This window comes from Cynocephalus volans, chromosome 10 (genome assembly GCF_027409185.1).
Source record: "Cynocephalus volans isolate mCynVol1 chromosome 10, mCynVol1.pri, whole genome shotgun sequence".
Taxonomy (NCBI): Eukaryota; Metazoa; Chordata; class Mammalia; order Dermoptera; family Cynocephalidae; genus Cynocephalus; species Cynocephalus volans.
This window is the reverse complement of record NC_084469.1, coordinates 17,134,990-17,157,114: the sequence shown is the minus strand read 5'-3', so window position 1 is coordinate 17,157,114 and position 22,125 is coordinate 17,134,990. Positions and strand designations below refer to the sequence as shown.

Sequence of the window (22,125 nt, the reverse complement as noted above, 5' to 3'; positions counted from 1 at the left end):
ATGTGATGGCCAGACAAAACCACAACCAGTAAGGTTCAACAGAGTCAAAAACAGGTCCCTGTAACAACTGACACCCAGAGTGTTCAAATGGCACTAAAGTATATCAAAATGAGTCCTGTTTGGTTTCAGATCATCTACACCATGAACTCTTTCATAAATCTGTGTATGTAAAGGAATAGATACTTCACCGGGGGGAAAAACCAGCAGACATTGACATGGTGTAGGCAACTGCGAACACTTTATAGGAAAATGTGCTTAATAGAGAATAACATAAGTGGAATGCTAAAGCACTTTAGTGAGTCTATAAATAATCATTATCGAATGCTTTCCCATACTCTTTAAACTCAAATGATCAAACACATATTCCATCATTATAAAAAAAACCCCTTCATTTTCACTTTGCACTCTGAAGGGGATGTTCACTAGATAAAATGCCTGTTTTACTGAATAAAAAGAAAACGCACTGGCCATAAGAATGAGAACTACCATTACAACTGATGAATGTTTATTGTTTTATATGTTTTCATTAGGAAAATAATGTAAACAACTTAAAAATTCTAAATAGCACAAGAATCTTATTAAGCTAAAAATTTTTTTCAGCCTTAAAATAAATTTAATACAAACTAGTAAGGTAAAAGATATTAGTATTTAAACCTAATTTGGGGAGTTAGCTTCAACATACAGATTAGGTGGCAAATATTAATTAATTTAAATACTGCAATCCTAAATAGAACTAAAAATCCTCCCTTAAAATAAGATTAATCCAAAAACTATAAAATAGCTCAACTTAAGAAGGTCTGCAGACTCATGAATGATACTCAGTACAAAGACAAGCTAATCAATATAAATATGGAGGAAAATCTGCATTCTTTTAAAACATGAAGTTTTAAGACTTTTAAATTTCTGATTTTTAATTTCGTTTTCTGAGAGCAATAATATGAAACAGTAAATTTCACATAGCAACCTAACAAAAAAGAATACACTAGCAGGTTATTTGGACAGATGGCATTTAGGAAAGCAAACTTATTCAAAACATATTCTTCCAAGTAAATATGTACAACATTCCTGCTCTATCGTACAAGCAATAAATACAAAAATACCACAAACCTACCCCAGACTCCCATTTCCCATTACTTCAGTAATACTAGCTGCCCTAATCTTTTAGGATATATCAAGCAAATAAGTTATTTTTCAAACTCTTTTATTCCTATTGTCTTTAATTCTTCTTTTTCTTTGGTTATGTGGTTTATAGAATAAACAAATTACCACAAGAATCTTCATTTGTTTCCAAAGCATAGAATTTTTAACAAGTTATTTTACTCTATGTGAATTAAAATTTGCAACTCATTTTGCTTGATGTCTTTTATATTATCTTCAACCCTTACTCTCAGATGACAATTAAAGATGAAAAGCGATTAAATCTTCCTTTCTTATGTAAAATAATTTGTGTTCATGGCATTTTACATTTTATTTTGTAGCAGAGTAAGATCGAATATTAAATGAACACATTTCATGTATGCGGTATTTTCTCTCTTAATTGATATTTTATCATTCATTCAAAGTATCTACTGCATGGACAGTATGTGCAAGACTAGACAGGCATTGTTGAAAGTATGTACACACATTTTTGAGGCCTCCTCTCAAGGAGTTCATAGACTCCTGGGAGAGATAAGAAAAGTCCATAAATAGTTTTAAAAGAAGGTAGAAAGTGATAAGTGATACAAGAAAGATATAGCTGGGGTGCTATAGGAATTCAGAAGGGACAATTTGACGGGAGGACAGAAGGGGATGAAGTAGGGGTGAGAAGGAGTCAAAAAATATTTCATAAAGAAGCCAGCAGCACATAAACTTGAAAGGTAAAAAAGAACTGGAAAAGTGGACAGGCAGTTGGGAGGAAATGACACATTGTAAGCAAAGTTATGAAAAGGAACAATACCACATGGTTATAGGGGAAAAACCTGAATTATTCCAATTTATCAGAGCAGTAATTTCTAATCTTAAAAACTTCAGAATTCTGTTTTTGAAAGAAATCTCTACTGGCCAGCCACCAAAAGAGAAAAAAATAGTAAAATAAATCTCTTTCTCTCTCTCTCTTACACACGCATGCACACACACATTTTTGTTGCTGAATGGGTATTCTAGTAGTTTCTTAAAGTTCAATTTGAAACCATCAATGAAAAGGATAAAAAATTGTTAAAGAGAGATAAGAATGATTTGTAGATTGGGGCCAGGTAATGAAGAAACTAAGTTAAATAGTTTAGATTTCAGTCTAATCAATTGAGAACCACCCAAAATTTTTAAGCAGCAAAGTTTCATGAGCAGGGGTATTTTTTCAGAAAATTATTTCATTGCTTTGTTTGGGAAAAGATTGGGGGAAAAAAACTAGTAAAGAGTAGCTCTTTTAGGAAGACACTGGAAATATTCAGGTAAGGATTGATAAAGGTCTATGGGAAGGGAAAAGAAAGGGCACATATGAAGGTAGAATCAACAAACCTGAAGAATGACTGGATGTGAGAGACGAGGGAGTCATCAGATGACTCAGATTTTGACCAGAAGTGATTATGAGGATGGTGATACCATTAACAGAAATCAGGAACAAAGGAGAAAAAGATAATAAAGGGGATAATTAAATCTTGCATGAAATAGTCCATGAAGCACATACACAGCCATCTAGACTTAAGTTTTATAAATGATTCTAGAATTGCTCAATGTCATAGGAAGCTACATTCATTCATATCTACTCCCACAGACATCTAGTGAAAACGTGATAGAAAGCCAGGAGCAAAAGGAAGTCAGCTTAGTGGAAAAATACTGTCTAATCTCAATACTGTACTCACAAAAATAAATCAGGTGTCATAAAGAATCAGAAAAAAAAATTTTTTAAAAATATTTTTTCTTAAAACATCTATAGTATGAAATCTAACCATTAGTCAAAACTGGAATTTAAGCAAATACTTAGCTTTAAAATTGTTACCCAGTAACAATTTCTTAGTAAAATCATATACCCTTTAACCTAGTTGGAGAGCACATTGGCAAAGCAACAAGAGCCAAGTTTTCTTTTCTTTTTTTTTTTTTTTTTAACTTTTCCTGCTGATAAACTTATTCTACTAAAGGGCTTTCCCTTCAAAAATAAAAAACACATTTTCTAACTCATTCTTGGCAATGTTAAAATTTAAATACACACTCATATTCGTTCATTTTATTTAATTTGGTGTTTTAGCAACAGATCCAAACTTTTCTGTATTTTACTGCTCTTATCAAATTGGGGGGTTTCAAAAAAATCCATGTATCCATGAACAAATTCCAGCACCAAGTTCTAATAAACTTTGGAATCTTGCTAAACTGATTACTATAAGAACTTTCAAATCACAAGTTACAGCTTACCAAATAAATAAAAATCTAGTATCTTTTTATATACCATTAATAACTATTTACAAAAATATAATAGGAAAAAAGATCTCAATTACAACAATAAAATGAGACAAAACTAACATATTAAAATCACTTGGAAAATATTGTTGGAACAATATACAATTAGTTAATTGCCTTAGAAAAGTTAGATTCCTTCATCATATCATATGTAAAAATATTCTAATGTTTACAGATTTAAACGTAAAAGAATAAGACCATAAAAGTACTAAAAGAAAATACAGCTAAATATTTACTACAGAGCTGGCCAGTTAGCTCAGCTGGTTAAAGCTTGGAGTCGTTAACACCAAGGCCAAGGGTTTGGATCCCTGTACTGGCCAGCTTTCCAAAAAAAAAAAAAATTAATTAATTAAAAATATTTACTACAGAATCTTAAGGGCTCAGAAAGATAATTTTAGTCATTACTCTAAAAGAAAAGGTCTAAGATATTAGAATTAAAAAAACATTTAAACTTCTTTATCCAAAAAGTAGAATATAACAAAACATACATAATAAATAATATGGAAAAATACTGGAAATTAGGAAAAAATGCTGTCGGCATATGACAAATGACATCTCCTTAAATATGTCAATCTGTAAAAAAATGAAGAATACACTAAACATAAAGGATGAATAGATGAACTAGTTAGACGAAATTTTTATTTTCTTTTTTGTTTAGCCATATTTTCAGCATTTTATTATAAGAAACATACATTGTAATCAGAAAGAAAGAAATTATAAAAAGCAAAGATGTGAAAAAAGTTGTGACATGGAAAAATGTTCACAGTGTTTTTATATGCAAAATAAGTCACAAAACAAAAATAAGACATGATTTCACTCTTATAAATATTTATAGAGAATAGACTGAAGGGCACCTACCAATTTTCTACAATGAAATAATAAAATAATTTTTGTGGGGGCAGCTGGGCAGTATAGGGATCAGAACACTTCGTGTTGGTGTTATCAGCATCATGAAGAAAATAATTTTTAATATCAGTGTGAAACATCTATGATATATATGTGAAAAAGGAAGCTAAGACTAAAATTCATGGTATATTCTAGTTTTTATAAAAAGTTATATATGTTATATACGCAAAGAAAACAGTCTAGAATATAGTGATGATTAGCCTACCTTGGAGTGTGGATGCGTGGGCTTTTGCTTTTTACTTTATAATACTTCAGGAATATAAGAATCTTATTTTTAGAAGCAAATGTGTAATTAAAAAATACATAAATCTGGAAAAAATAATAAAAGCAAAGAGCCTAAGACAAATTCATGATTGAAAACATTAGAAAAATTTTAAGATAGTGAATTTAAAAATAAAATGACAAAAAATCCTCTTAAATTGTTATAAATTTATTTGCATGGTAAAAACCTTAGAAACAAAAACATGAATGTTTTGATGCAACAGTGCATCAAAATAACTGAGACATAATAGATCTCACTTGGATATAGTAACAGTCCACAGTGTTAGAAAAGAACAAACAAAAACAAAAACAAAAAAAATTCTCTTTGCCAAGCCATAGCAAAAAAGTCTTTTTTGAATAATGAATTAAAAGATTAGTAGTCTCTCAGATAATTTACAGCATGGTAAACTGGCAACAGTCCCCTCCCCAACTGTTCTTTCCCATCCCTTCCACCACAAAACAAATACAAAGAAATTAAAAATCCCACACAACCTGTTGTCGAAAACTGGGAAAACGTATGTGGAGAAAATTATACACACATACACTGAAATCTGTAAGCCACAAATTGATGGAAACTGGTGAAAAAGCATGAAAGAGAATAAAGAAAAAAAATCATATAAAATCAAATATAGGCAAAACCTTTTTAATGAGTTTTTCTTTCCTTTTTTGGGGGGGCAGCTGTCTGGTACAGAGATAGTTCTTCATTTTTTATTGCATTAACCTGGATGAAAACGTTGCTAAATGTATATGGTAAGCACAGCCCTAATCTCAGAGTCAGAAAACTGGGTTAGGATTGGCTCTGAGATTCACTGGCTGTATGTTCCTCACTGTGTTTCATTATTCAAATTAGGGTTAACATCTTCACAGTTGTGGTGAGGTAATTCATTCAAGTGCCTAATACACAAATTTTTACTGACTATAGGGAAGACCCCAAACGACACAGATGAGTTACTCTTTTCTCTTTTATCAACTTATTTCACTTAATTATTTTCTAGTTTGACTGCATAATTGGTTGACAGTACATATAAATACAACTTTGGGTAAAAATCTAAAATAAAATGTTCATAAAGAGTATATGATTTCTGACTCACAGGTCGTGAAACAGAATAAGCACATTTTGCTTACCTGATTTTTCAGTATAAGCAAATATGAAATTAGGAAATAAGAAATGTATAGTTTATCCTAAAATAGTTATTGTAATTATTGGCTTTATAGGATGAAAACAGCCAAACCTCACAACCATCAGAAGTATTGTGTGTACTCTGGTTTCCATGACTCAAAACAGAGGAAGAGGAATTATATAGAAGATCCAGTCAAACAAAAAGTAACTAAAATAACTGGGCCATAAGAGATGAATGAAAAAGATTATTACCCTTAATCGTGGATAAAGACTGAGAGAAGAAATGGTCAAAGCCTTTAACAGCTCAAATTACATGGATAATAAGATGAAGGATGATTTACTTCTTCATTAAATTTGAGAAGATCTTAGTTTTTGGAATTGAGCTTTTAGATGGCAATAAGCTTATGGAATGCATTACTTATAATCCCAAAATAAAATGTTGCATGGAATGAAAGGAGTCATCAAGTCTGATATTCTAACCAATATGAGGAATACATGGATGGGATCCTTGAAAGATATCACATAGAGACAAGGCGCTACTGGCACATCTGTTTTAAACAGATGTGTGTTCTTGTTTTAAACCACTAAATACTGGAGTGATTTGCTACCTAGCAACAGATACCCCCTCTCTTAAAAATAACCCCCAAATATGGAAAACAGAAACATAAACTCTGTCTTTGATAAAACTGTCATTACTACATGAGGACACGGACAGATGGAAGAAAAGATTATACTTGAGAGCCTGCAGGGAAGGATGTGGAACAGAAGGAAAGTGATTTGCCCCACAGAACCCTAGAAAGGCTCTTCAGCACAACTGCAGAAGAGGTTGGAGTAGGCCTAAAAACAAGGAGATTGTATAAGAAGACTCTTGGGTCCTACCCCTGCTTAGCACAGCCAGGCAGCTACCTACACCAGCCCTGCAGGAATCCTTAAGTATATATGGTCTCTGGGCAAAGTGAACCAGAAATTCTGTATTCAGTACATATTTGTGCTTGTGTCTGTGCAGGTATCCAGAGACTGAACATAAAGTGAGTTAAATGAAAGTCCACATACTAAATGGAGATCTCTAACGTCTCTTTCCCACCCTAGCTTTAGAATGTCAGCAGTAAGAATAATACAGTTGCTCCTCAACTTACAATGGGGTTATGTCCTGATAAACCCATCATTAAGCTGAAAATTTTGCAAATCAAAAATGCATTTAATACAACTAACCTACCAAACATCACAGCTTAGCCTAGCCTACCATAAACGTGCTCCGAACACTTACATTAGCATACAGTTGGGCAAAATCATCTGGTAACACAGTATATCATAGAGTACTGGTTGCTTACCCTCATGATCACGTGGCTGACTCAAGGGGGACTCACTGCCACTACCGAGCATCACAAGGGCATCCTACCGCATAGTGCTAGCCAGGGAAAAGGTCAAAATTCAAAATTCAAAGTAAGGTTTCTACTGAATGTGTATCACGTTCATACTATTGTAAAGTAGAAAAATCCAAATCAAATCATTGTAAGTTGGCAACTGTCTGTATTCCCAAGGTAAGAAACTGGAGGATCCATCATTGGAGAAACTGAACTACCCCAAAGGAAATATAAACAAGATACTGATAAATGGAGGTTCTCAATAAATAAGCCAACCTGACACTTGATTGTACAACAGGGAAGCTCCACCATAAATACACCTGGCCTCCACATACATAGCTTCCATTCAGCTTTTGAGTACCTTATTCTTAGTCACAGGTTCGGATCCCCTTACTAGCCAGCCGCAGAAAAACCAAAAAACAAACAAACAAAAAGCATATAAGTACCTTATTCTTATATATAAACAGACAAACAAGAAAACTCTATAACTCCAAACAGAGCAAACAAACAGAAAAGACAATGCCTGGAGCAAAAGGAAACTTGAAGAAACTAAATACCTTCAAAAGGTAAGACAAAAATTTTTCTTAGAAATATAATACAAATTGCTTTTTGAAAACAAATATATGATAAGAGAAAAACATTTCAATATAAGAGGTAGAAGATAAATATGAGGAAATTTCATAGAAAGGAAAACCAGATAAATATTAGGAGCACAAATATAAAAAATGAAAAGGATGGACATAGGAGGTCTGTGACATGATATTTATATACCGGTTTTTGCCCACAGTTCCTGGCTCATGCTACTCTCTGACCTTCTCCTGTCCACCTTTCACCTGCTCCTTTTTCTCCCTGAGGCAGGAAATTCTGTGACCTACCTTGGCTGATTGTAGGTCATAAGATCCCCATCTTAGGAGGGGCCCTGCCCCACTCCTGGGAGGAAGAAATCCTGCACAGAAAGGTCAAGAAGAACCTGAACAAACAGGCTTTGTTGGGTTTCTCCACTCAGTCTGTTAGTATTAGATTATACTCTTTTTTGTCCAATCATATTTCTACATGGTTTTCCATGCTTCAATGCCTACATAATAAAGCTTCCATAAAAACTCAGGGTTCTAAGAGCTTCCAGATAGCTGAACACATGGAGGTTCCTGGAGGGTGGTGTGCCCAGGGAGGACATGGAAGCTCCACGCCCATTATCCCATACCTCACCCTGTGCATCTCTTCATCTGTATCCTTTCTAATATCCTTTATAATAAACCAGTAAATGTAAGTAAGTGTTTCTCAGAGTTCTGTGAGCCGCTCTAGCAAACGAATCAAACCCAAGGAGGGGGTTGTGGGAACCTTGATTGGCCAGAAGTTCCAAAGGTCTGGATTTGTGACTGGCATCTGAACTGGGGGCAGTCTTGGGAACTGAGCCTTCAACCTGCGGGATCTGACACTATCTCCGCCTAAATAGCATCAGAGTTAAATTGGAGGATACCCAGCTGGTATCCACTGAAGAATCGCTGGCTTACTTGCTGGTGGGAGAGGTCTCCACACATTTTGTCACAGAAGTTGGTCTTCTGTGTTGATGATTTTGCAGTGATAGCAGAGGAAAGACAGTGTGTGTTTTCCCCACTGACTTACAAGGCCCAACATTAAAGTAACTAGAATTCTAGGAAGCATGAATAGGGACTAAAGACGGTAAACTCATAAAAAAAAAATACAAGAACAATTCCCCAAACCTAATGGACTCTAGACTGACAAGTCTTCTGAGCACCTAGCAGAATAAGTTTTAAAAAGACTCAACCCTCTGATAATGAACCTAAAAGCTTCTAGAGAGAAAAAATAAAACAAAAACAGACTCCTATAAAGAGGACTCAGAAAGGCATCAGCCCTCTCAATGCCAAAATTGGAAGCCTGAAGACAGTTGAACAATGCCTTCCAAATTCTAAGCACAAAAAATGATTTTCAATCTAGAATCCTATATTCAGTCAATCAGCTATGTATGAATGAAGAACATGCTTGTAAGAATGTAACAGAATGTAAGGTCTCACATTTTCCATTTACTGACCCTTTCTCAGGAAGCTACTGCAGAATGTGTTCAAACAAAATGAGGGAGTAAATCAAGAAAGGGGTAGACAAGAAATCCAAAGCAAGAGAGAAGCAACTGTGCAGAAGGCAAAGAGAACAGCAAGTCCAGATTGGAGGGCAGAACATGGACGGCTTCAGAATGATGATTCCATGAAAGAATAGAATTGATAGTACTCTACAGGTGTTACCAAATGAAAAGTGATATCAGGAGGTCTTTTCACAGGGTTAGTACAAGGGAGATAGACAAACCAGAGATTTAAAAGAAACTATGCTAATGACAAAATGTTAATTCCAAGAAAAACAAAAAGCTTCTAAAAAAGGAAAAGTAATTATAGTACATTAGTCAGCTTAAGAGAAAACAATATTTATACCCATTCGGCATCCATGTCATAGCATAACAATTTATAGCTGCAAGCCACCTTACCTGATTCTACTTCAATTTGCTGATTTCATATAGATGAAAAAGAGTTTTGGAGCTGTTAAATGATGTATATTAATTAGTGCCACAACCCAAGGAGGTATCAGTTGTCCCAAGCAGGGATACTCACCCATCTACTTCTGCGGATGGACTGGTTTCAGCAATTGAAATATACAGGGGTACTGCAAAAAGTTCACGGAAAGATTCATATTATCTTCTAATTGTATTTTTTCATGAACTTTTTGAAGTACCCTCGTACCAGTGATGCTGCCATTCTGAGTTTTGGTTCTGGCTCTAAGCATGTGAAATGAGAGAGGAAATAACTTCTAAATCTACAGCTTTCTATAAAATCAGAAGAATGGTACCTTTCCATACTACCTCAGAGTTAACACAAGGATCATATTAGATACTGGATTAAAGAAACATTAAAAATAACTTTAAAAATTGTTTACATTAGTAATAATTGTTACACTTCTCACTGTGTAACGGAGACAAAAAAAGGATTATTCAAAGCACCACGAACGTGTTGAGAAGTATAACAAATAATTATTAACATTAATATAAGCATTATGATGTCAGGAAGAGAGGCATAATATTAGGTGAAAAAGGCAAAGCAGATACGAGGACAACTTGCTTCTTTCCATGCAGAACAGATGGTCGTGGCTCTTTATTTCATTTGTTTTATATTTGGCTAATACACTCATATTTGAATGTTTTGTTCTCAATTAAAAACTATGACTATACTTGGTTTCTATTTGATAATGCTTTTTCGAAAAGTCCATCTGATGTTAAAATATGATTTTTTTCCATTCAGGATAATAAATTTTTAGGTCTAAGACTCCTCTGAAAAGAAAACTCTTAACTCATTCTTCAAAAAAATGTGAGCGCAGGGGCTGGCCTGTTAGTTCATTTGGTTAGAGCACAGCCTTGTAACATCAAGGTCACGGTTTGGATCCTCGTACAGCCCAGCCGCCAAAAAAAAAAAAAAAATGTGTGTGCAGTTATTTGGGCACATGTACTTCCAAACACACAACAATAAGGAAAATTTTCAAACAATTTCATAGGTTAATGAACAAATCTGGGAGGGAGATGCATTTTATATATAATTTTTCAAAAATCTCTTTGGTATGCCCATTTTACTTACATCTACGTATTTTGATTTCTAAGGCCATCCCTAAAATGGCAACTCAATCATATAACAACGTTCTTAGGAATTTTCCTAAGAATAAAACACCTACTCTGTAACATTAAGATCGAGGTTGTTATACAGATTGTACTCAGGTCAAAAAAGCCTCAGCCAATTATGTTATAGCTTGCCTAAGCATGGAATTTAGTTTTTGTCTGTTCCGGAAGGTTACCTTGCACATTTTGAGGATCCTCTCTAGAACACTCAATGGTAAAGAGTCATTAATCTGACCCAGGCAAAGACTAGTCTGAATTGCTGAACAGTTTGAATTGTTAAATACTATTTAAAAAGAAAGTTCTACTATTGTCAAGTATAATAATACATCTTGTTTACTAGTTTAAAGCTTTAATAACTATACAAGAATTTGATATAATTCATATATTACCTTAGCAAACATTTCAGCAGCTCTGAGCACTGTGGAGTGCAGAATGAGGATGAAGTTACAAAGCTACTTTCAAGGGGGTAAATGGCCACTATAGAAATAGTCATATTAAAAAAAAAAAAAAAAAAAAAAAGCTGGCTGATTAGCTCAGTTGGTTAGAGGGTGGTGCTGATAACACCAAGGTCTGGGGTCCAATCCCTATACCAGCCAGCAACAGCAACAACAAAAAGAAATAGCCATATTATAAGGTTTCAAGAGAGATACAAATCAAGTTGTACAAAGTTCAGAGAAAGGTGAGATTAATTTTAGATGAAGTGAGATAGGAGTTTGTTTTTCTGAAGGCTCCCTGAAGAATGCAGCATTAAAAAAATCTTGATGAATGAGTAGAATCTTTATATACTTTTTACAAATAGGTGACATTTAAAAGTTACTTTGGGGAGAAAATGACTTCTTGCAATCTCGCTACTAATATGTTTGGGAAAAAATGACAAAGAATATGTTTATCCCAACTGTCCTTTCTTAATTAGCAGTTTCCAAAACATTTTTTCCCTCTAAACATGGTAAACTATATTTGATGCTATTTTAGAAAAGTTTAGTCAGAAGTTCTATTTTGGACTCGGAGCCTGGTTTACCTATTTGTCCCCTTTACTTATTCAGCAGTCTGCTTGGTAATACTTATAAACACCTAATGGAACAAATATGTTTCAGCTCCTTAATATCATTGGCAACATGAATTACCCTGGTTTCTGACAAGGTGTTTCAGCTTAGCATGAGTTGTCTCATTGACTCTTCTGTAATTCTCTATTCTAAGATCAAGATTATTATCATTTTTATATATCAGCTTTTCTGAATATTCTATCCAAGTCATATTTCACTTTGTTTTTACTTGGCAGTTTTCTTTTTCAAGTAACTAGTAACAATTTTACATTAATAATAACCTTTTTAGGGATAATTAGTGTTCTATTTTTTCATCACTTTTCTTACTTGTGCAGTCTCTGCATGTTCCAGCATCTCTTCAAATTCCTGATATTCTTCATCATCTGGTTCAGCACCTGAGAGGCGAGCTGCCCTGGCCATGAAATATGGAGGCAGCTCTCCGATTGCTGTGCCTATACCCTAGGTGAAAAACCAAAATACTTAAAATGAGGTTCTGTTCTCAACACAGTGACACTTAGTAGATCAAATCTATACTTTTCCATATCACTGAGAGCATTTTGAGATGCAGTGTATTGGGGGCAGGGGAAATCATATGCTACATAATCAAAAGGATAAGAGTTTGAATCCTGGCCCTAATTCTGACCTATATGATGCCAGGCAAGATAATATACATAAAACTCTTAGACAATTCCTGGCACAATGTAGACACTAATGTTAATGTTAGTTCTATAGTATAGTGTCTGTACTTAGACTACGTTATTTTTGTCAGCTCCCTTCTCCCCAGCCTTTGCTTATATCCAAATGATCTGGTAATAAGAATTCACCAGTACAGCTGTTCAATATTCTCTAAAAAATCTAGGTATCTCGGATGTTGCTTTAATCCCAATATGTTTTTTGTGTGTGCTGAGTTAAAACTTTTAACAAACTGTGGTCAGGAGGCCCCTTACAAACTCAACATTAAGATGGATAAATTTTCACTACAGGAAAAATATTTATTTCCTCAGGACATTGAATGACTCATGTTTCAGTCACTTTGTGGACTTTTGTTTCTGAAGAGATTTTTTTTTTCAATCAACTTAGGATATAAGAATGAAAATAAAGGTTAATGAACCAAGAACTTGGGTTAGACTTAAATGGCTTAAATTCAGGAAAGGTAGTAATCCAACAGGCATATAGTCTTTAGGGAAATTCTCAACTTTGAGCCCCACAGACATCCTTCTCCACCTGGAGTCACAGTAAATAAAAAAGCTTTGCTAGTTCTCAAAACAAGGGTAAGCCTTTCAGTTTGCTCTACCTATGGTTCTGCCTCCAAATGCCTTGAAAAGAATTCCCAAGGGACCTTATCAAATTCAAACAATTTGTGTTCACAATGGGTGGAACCAACAATCTCTAAGTGTAACTACATGGCCACATGTGAAACAAGAGTTCTGAAAAATAGCATACGTAAGTGACAAAAGAATAAGTATATTTAAAGAACAGAGAGAGAGAAAGGAGGGAGGAGAGACAGGCATACATAGAAGGATATAGGAATAAAGCAAAAACCATATACTGTATTGCTAAACAAGAAAAGTTAATGTTGGTCAACTTTGGAGGATGCTAGAGAACCGAATTATTTCAAAAACTGGCAAATAAGGAGGAAGAATCAAGCCTTTACCCTTTCCTAAATGAGCTATATCTCAGTGTAAACAAATTAGTGATAAGTTTCTCTTTATAAAAGTATTCCAGCTAATAACTAAAGAAAAAATGATATAATTGGAATACCACCATTTATAATGCCTAATAATGTATACAATAAAGGATCATCAGTGGCGCTAATATCATACACAAAAAAAGACAACCATATATCACTGTGCCTTGTGATAGAAATACACAAAGCTATAAAGCGTATTACTGTAAAACAAAAAAGCAAAAACAAAACCTTCAAGCCTCTCAATCTATCAACTCATAAGAAACACAGAGAACAGAGGAATATGTTTGAACTACACCAACTATAATATGATAACCAAAAGAATCTGTTCTGACTAGGTCAGCTAAATTATTGTGCAAGCACATCTACCTGTCCTAGAGAAAACATTATCATTAAGACTATTTTACTTAGAAGCAGCCATAATGGTGCCAGAAAGCCATAAAATAATCTAGAATATTTCTAGATTACCCTAGATCCCTGAATATAGGATGCGACCTAGTAATAACAATCCCAGAACTACATGTTATTTACAGCCAATAGAAAACCTGATGAAATAATTAGGTGGGGCTGTCTTTCTCTTTCTCTCTCCTTTGACCCTTCCCCCTTCTTGTGATTATAAAATGTTAAGTTCTGCTGGCCCTTTTTGTTTTTGTTTTTGTTTTGTTGTTTTTTTGTTATTTATTTTAATTTATCAATAAACAATGTAGTTGATTTTTGTGTCCCTTTACCAATTCCTCTTTCCCCCCTTCCCCCCATCAACATCATTTCTTTTCACTTGTCTTAACAAGTTCAAGGAATTGTTATGATTGTTGTCTTCCTCCCCCCACCATTTATTTGTTTATTTATTTATTGATTTTTGGCTCCCACAAATAAGTGAGAACATGTGTTATTTCTCTTTCTATGCCTGACTTATTTCACTTAATACAATTTTTTCTAAGTCCATCCATGTTGCTGTGAATGATAGTATTTCATTCTTTTTTGAAGCAGAGTGGTATTCCATTGTGTAGATATACCACATTTTCCTTATCCACTCATCAGATGATGGACATTCAGGCTGGTTCCAACTCTTGGCTATTGTAAATAGTGCTGCAATATCTCAAAGGAAGATACACGAATGGCCAACAGACACATAAAAAAATGCTCAACATCACTCAGCATTCAGGAAATGCAAATCAAAACCACTTTGATACCATCTCACTCCAGTTAGGATGGCTAATATCCCAAAGACTGACAATGATAAATGCTGGCGAGGTTGCTGGCCCTTTTTGGAACACTTTTTCAGGGCAACTTGATCTACGTGTCTCCCCAGTTGTAATCATCATACTGGCTCGCTAAATCCCTGCTACATGTATTTGGTCTCAGTTTCTTTTTAAGTCAACAAATACAATCAGTAAAATTCAGACTATGGGAAACTATTTGACAAACCAGTTTCTTCAATATAAATTTGGAAAGAAAAACATAAAAATAAACATAATCAAGAAAATTGAACACTAACTGGATAAGAGATTTTAAGAGACTATTGCTAATTTTTTTCAGGCATGATAATGTTTTTCAAGCCCTAAAGGCTAATACATTTACAGATGAAATGTGGTATGATATCTCAGATTTACTTCAAGGTAATTAAGAAGAGAGTGAGGAAAGGTATAGATAAAACAATATTAACCATGAGTCATTAATAGCTGAAGGTGGATGAGTGTATATTAAATTCATTTTATAATTCTCTGCACTTTTTGGAAAATTTTCCAAAATAAAAAGTAGAAAGGAAAGTTAATTACAACATTTTATTCAAAACATGAACTCCTCTTAAGTTCAAATGCTAAGTCAAATGTTCAATAGTTCTGAAAGCACTCATATGATTCAAACTCATGACAAGTTTCTTTAAAGTTAAAAAGGAAGTAAAATAGCAGACTAAAATGAAATCAAGAGCTATATACTGTCTTACACTCAGTTGACCATATTTATTATCGTTTAATTTAATTCTCATATTTTCCCATATTAGCAAGAAATAAGAATGGTGATCATGAGTCAGTATATGTTATTATGCAAATAACTAAAAGGGAATAATAATCATCCAGACTGGTCTCCCAAAACACATTATATCCTAGACACAGAAATTTATTAAGTTATTTGAAATTAGATACTGAAGTCTCACAATTTCACAATTCTTATAAAACAATTTTAAAATTCTTTATAAAATTCAAATATATAATAATTGTATAAAGTTCTTTATATTTGTTTACATACAAAACCATGGAACACTAAAAACTGTCAGCCCCAGTTTAATTAAGAGGAGAGAATGACTGGCTTACTGACTGCAAATGAAAGAGAAGTGGTATTTAGTCAAGCAATAATTCACAAAGTTCTCCTAAAAACCATATACCACATACAAATTTGTTACCCTTCAATCTCTACTTGTTAAAGCAGAGAAGAGTTTAATATGCATAAAATACGCAAATCAAGTGATAAACACAGCATCTTCCTACAGTGGGAATTTTACTCAAAGATATTTGAGAGGAGAAAAATTCTGAATTTTTGTGCATTTAAAAAGTTACGTCAAGTGGATTAACAAGCAAATCAGTGGAACTTTGCTTTTATATTGGGAAATATAAGTTTAATGGTGAAAATATGAAAAGCAGAAATTTTTATATATGCTGACTACTCAGAAATTATAGTAGTGTTATATTAGTGTGTTAATACTCTTTAAACATGAAGTCATTTTCCTATTAAATATTCCAACTACACACATGAATCAGAGGTTAAATAAGCAGAAGTTTGCAGGGTAACCTTGAAACCATTGAGAAATTCAGGGCTCTTGAAGCAATGTTTAAAAAACAAGTATACCAATTCTGGTAAAATTACCAGATTGTTTTTTAAATAAAAGAGAGAAAAAAAAAAATTTTTTTTTTCAGTTTCAACTGAGGTCAGTTTCTAAATGACCTTAGAAAGGAATGAAATTCTGACAATGCTGCAACATGGATAAAACTTAAAAACATTATGCTAAGTGAAGTAAGCCAGACACGAAATGACCAGACAAAATGCGATAACCTAGAATAGACAAATTCAGAAAGTAGCACAGAAAGAGGCAGAAAGTAGCACAGAATATAGGTTATGGGGTGGGGGCAAAGACAGAATGAGGAGTTATTGTTTAATGGGAACAAAATTTCTGTTTGGGATAATTTTTAAAAGTTCTGAAAAGAGATACCGATGATGGTTATACACATTGTGAATGTACTTACTGTCACTGAATCATACACTTAAAATGATTAAAATGATAAAATTTAGGTTATGTATATTTTACCACAACCACAATGATAATAATAAAACATTAATTTAAATGACCTTGGAAAGTTATTATGTTCTCTATCTGAATGTTACCACCTATGCTCTTCTCTCCCCTGAACTGCTGCCACCCCCACCCTCACCCCATCACCCCTTTAGTTTTTATTATCCTTAGATCTCAACTGAGGCACAGCTTCATCATGGAAATCTTCCCTGAATCTCAGATGAGGGCAAATTCTAGTGCTATACAGTAGATTTCTCCCTCATAGCACTTATTACAGTTTGTATTTACATACACATTTTTCCATAATAATAATTTCCCCCACTAGAACATAAAGTATTCAGGATTCACCCTGAATCCCTAGTGTTTAGACGCTTAATAACTATTTGTAGAATTCATGAATGAAAAGAAAATTTGAGAAGGCTGGCACTGGTGAAATAGCCAAATTGTGGAAGTTTAAAAAGATGCAAACTGAAAAAGGTATCCTACTAATCAGAAATATCAAACAATTAATCTTATGTGCTCCAAAAACCTATATGAACAAGGTGAAACTGAGGCTGAGTTTTATAATTGGAAGTACTATGTATGTTAATGATTTTACTGATTCAATATATTTATAATGATAGTGAACTGTGTAAATATACTCTGATTTGCAAAGCACAAATTAGATAAAACTTTTTAAACAAGATATTATTTTTTAATCAAGCAAGACATTCCCCTGGAAAAAACATATACGGATGTGGACACAAATGGGATCAGGTAAACTATAAGAATCAAAACAACCAAATACTCTATATCAAGTTTTCCCAACCTTGGTACTATTGACTTTTTATGACTGTGTGCCATTAATGTAAAATTCTCTGGCATCAACTGCATTCACAATGCTGTGATCACTATTTCCAGTATTTTTCACCACACAAACAGAAACTCTGTACTCATTAAGCATTAACTTCTCATTCTTCATACCTAGAAAAGCTCTTATTTACTTCTGTCTCTATGATTTTGCTTCTTCTAGATATATAAGTGGAATCATACAATATTTTTCTTTCTGTGTCTGGCATATTTCACTTAAAATAATGTTTCATTGTTCATCCATACTGTAGCATTCATCAGAAGAAACTTCATTCCTTTTTACGGCTGAATATTTCATTACATGTATATACCACATTTTCTTTATCCACTCATCAGTTGAAGGACACAAAGTTGTTTCCACCTTTTCGCTATTGAGAATACTGCTGGTGAACAGTGAAGTACAAGTACCTGTTTGACTCTCTGTTTTCATTTCTTTTGGATATTTATGTATGTGTGGAATTGGAAGAGGGTCTGTATTAGTCCGTTTTGTGTTGCTATAACAGAAATACCTGAGACTGGGTAATTTATAAAGAACAGAGGTTTATCTGGCTTATGATTCTGGGACAGCTGCACCTGGCGCAGGCCTCAGGCTGCTTCTACTCATGGCGAAAAGTGGCAGGCAGCCAGTGGGTGCAAGCAGATCACATGGTGAGAGGAAGCAAGAGGGAGAGAGAGGAGGTGCCAGGGTCCTATAAACAATCAGCTCTCATGGGAACTAACAGAGCAAGAACTCACTCCTTAATCCCCCAACCCCCAGGGAGAGCATTAATCCATTCATGAGGGATCCGCCCCCATGACCCAAACTGCCACACTGGAGATCAGATTTCCATGAGTTCTAGGAGGACAATACATCCAAACTCCATCAAAGTCATATGGCAATTCTATGCTTAACTTTTTTGAAGAATCGCCAATCTGTTTTCCACAGCAGCTGAACCACTTTACATTCTCACCATCAATTCATAAGGGTTCCAATTTCTCCACATCATCACTAACACTTATTTTCCTTTCCCTTGTTTTTTAAAAAAATAATATCCATATTAATGGGTTTGAAGAGGTATCTCCTTGTGGTATGGATTTGCATTTCCCCAATAAAACTAATGATATCGAGCTTTTCATGTGCTTTTTGGCCATTTGCATAACTTCTTTACAGAAATGTCTATACGAATCCTTTGCACATTTTTAAATTGGGTTGTTTCTTTTTGTTGTTGAGTTGTAGGACTTTTAAAAATATTTTGGATATTAAACCCTTACCAAATATACGATTAGTAAACATTTTTTCCCATTCTGTAGGTTGCCTTTTCACTCTTGACAGTGTCCTTTGACACACAAGAGGTTTTAAGAAGTTCAGTTCATCTACTTTTTCTTTTGTTGCCTGTGCTTTTGTTGTCATATATAAGAAACCACGGCCAACATCACGCAGACTTGTCCCTATATTTTCTTCTAAGAGTTTTATAGTTTTAGCTCTTAAATAGTTTTTGATGTATTTTGAGTCAATTCTTATACATGGTGTAGTAAGGTAAGGATCAACCTCATCCTTTTGCATATGGATATTCAGTTTTCCCAGTAGCATTTGTTGAAAAAGCTGACCTTGTAAATGTTGAGAAAAATAGGAACCAATTTAAACATATAATGATGTGTGCTATATTTTTGACATGACAAGAGACCATTCCACAGAAGGAAACAAAAAAGAAAACAAACATTTGACCATTAAATCAGTATTTATTGACATTCCTCTACTAAATGCAAAAACTAATGCTAATTGCCGTGAGGGTAATAAATTTAAGGTACAGTCTATATTTTTTAAGGGCTTAAATTTTATTGAGGGAAGAAAGCTACTAGAGCAGCCAGGTCAATAGTTTAGGGCATGCACGAAGTCAGGCCAGATAAGCACTACAGATGATAAAGCACTATGAGAATTTGGAGGAGGCAGTTATCACTTCCAGCTAGGATAGAAATTTTCCTTTGTTGGCGTTAGTGTTAATCCAGCCACATAAATAATTTTTGAAAGAACAAAAGTATAATATTAAGAAAAACAGAAAACCAAAGTTTACATACATAGTCCTTTTTCTAGCATGTTCCAAGTATCTTCTGTTATTCTAACAATTTTTCATCAAAAGACTAATTTCAAATTTATAAAACATATGCAACTTGTATGATAAAGTGTTTCCAGTGTTTATAAAAGAGCAACAGGAAACATGACAATTTTTCCTGTCTTTCATATTCAACAAATCAACGTGTGGCATTTCCTTTATAATTCCTATAAAGCAAAACATAATTGCTAACACTTAATTGTGTTTCAAGATGCTGCCTCTTCTGTGGGCATGCTACTCATGTTCATTTTAATGAGTTAAGTTTTTTTTTGACAACTGGCCGATATGGGGATCTGAAACCTTGCCCTTGGTGTTATAACACTGTGTTCTAACGAACTGAGCTAACCAGCCAGCCCAAGTTAAGATTTTTAAATGATCTGTTCCATAATCTTTAATTTCCTTAGAAACTGCTAGGGAAAAATAAGTTACAGGAACATAACTTAATGAACCCATATGATGAGTTAAAAAAAATAATTAAAATGGTAACAGGCATCTTTAACAAATGAATTATTCCTGAATGAATTTAGGCATACAGAAAAAAAAAAAAAGGCTTTGTATGGATTAAAATAATTTGCTATTGAACATGCTGTCCAAAAAATTTCCTAAAATAAACTTAAGCAACAACAAAAAGTATGATTGGTACAACTGAAAGTCAGATCACTATATACAACCATATAGTCTGATACCTTTACTACAATAAAGCTTGGTTTATGTTAAGAAATGTCTGAGTTTACTTTAGCATTATATCAGCTCAGAAAATGAAATGAGTACCCCAAGAACAAACACAGTATTTTAACCCAGGAGTGAGACACATAACATTACCAATATAATAGGATTTTTATACATCCACTTGCTAAGTATTTATCAGATATATAAACATTGGAACACATTTTACAAAATAGTATAGTTACTCCTCTATACAGTATTCTTTTTCCCTGCTGTTGTCTACTTGGAATCAGTCACTTCATGGTACATATGGCTTCAGCCTTTCTTCTGAATTTCACTCACAAACAGGAGAGCTCTAAAAGGTTTCTTTTGCCTTGGAAGTACATAACTGGTGACTTCAAAAGTCATTTATTGACTAGGTATATGTTTGGATTCCATTTCAGTAAGGTATAACATAGTATCAAGGTGATAAGGTTAGTTTTAGACAAACATGAAAATGTACATCTTACCCACATGCAGGCCTCAATCCTAACTTTTGAGATGATACTCCATAAAGAAATGGTTCCTTCAGTGCCTTCTTCATCTGGACAAATAATCTGATCAGGATAGGGTGGTTCAGGGAAATTAACTGAATTGCATTCATAAGCAGCTAATGTAACTGAAGCTATATGTGGACCCTATAAAACAAATACAAGAAACCTCTGATGAGATATATTAATAAAAAAGGAATTATTAATACTTGTTATTTTAACAGTACATTTATCACTATATAGTACAAGAAAAAATCTTAGCTTTTAAAGAACAGATTCTATCTAAATAAATATTTCAAGATGCAGTTAGTAATTTGATAATATAATCCTTCCCAGAATCTCTTCCTAGCTTGATTTTTTTTAAAATTCAGATTTATTGAAGTATAATTTACACAGAGTAAGTCACTCTTTTTAGGTCTACATTTCAGTGAGTTTTGACAAATATATTCAGCCATATAATCACAACTAATCAAGATATTGAACACTGCCATCACTGCAAAAAGTTCCCTTGTGATACTTTGTAGCAAATTCCCTCCCTGCAATCTTATCTCCTGGCAACTACAGATCTGATTTTTGGTTTGATTTTAATTTTATTTATCCATGTTTCTCACTTGTCAATGTTATCCTCTGTGATAAAAACTTCCCGAGCCCCTGTTCTTTAAGGCAGAAGTTGACAATAACACTTTTTGTCCTTACTTAAAAAGAGTTGATAAACTAACTACCTTACTTATCTTTCCCGGGAAGATACTAAAGCAAAAATAAAACTGTATAATCAGTATTAGTGAGCTTTTCTTTTAAAGTAATTTTTCTACAGTAACTTTTGTGCTGCTTTGTTCTTCTTATTTTGAAATGTTACAAATTAACAATAATCATATACATTAAAATATATTAATACATAGATGTGTGATGAAGTCTTAAACACAATGGATCCTAAATGCACAGATGAAGTGTCTGAATGAGAGTCATCTAGGGAGAAGTTGGTTATAAATATAAATTCCCGGGTCCCCTAAGCATAGATTGATAGATGCTCTCTAGCTACTAGCTGCTATGAAAAAAAAACAAACCAAACTTTATTTGTATAATAAAATTACTCACGCACTCATGAGATTTTGTTACTAACCATATTGTGTGAGTATTTCTGAATGTGAAAGTATCTATTAAAGATTTCTCCACTGGTTTTTCATAAATGAGTAAGTTACAAAGAAAATGGTCTTGGTGTATAAGAGA

The 22,125-nt window shown here is 33.7% G+C and overlaps 1 protein-coding gene across 3 annotated transcripts in view; it reads right to left on the bottom strand.

The window, feature by feature from the left end:
* Window positions 1-22,125, bottom strand: part of VMP1 (vacuole membrane protein 1) — a 136,925-nt gene that overhangs the window by 42,530 nt on the left and 72,270 nt on the right. For all 3 annotated transcript variants that reach the window (XR_010024619.1, XM_063110982.1, XM_063110983.1), the window contains 2 exons: window positions 20,878-21,045; window positions 12,121-12,252 (listed from right to left, as the gene is read on the bottom strand). Coding sequence is in view for 2 of the 3 variants with exons in the window: in XM_063110982.1 (XP_062967052.1) it covers window positions 12,121-12,252; window positions 20,878-21,045 (300 nt within the window). In the remaining variant the exon portion in view is untranslated. The remainder of the gene's footprint in view (window positions 1-12,120; window positions 12,253-20,877; window positions 21,046-22,125) is intronic.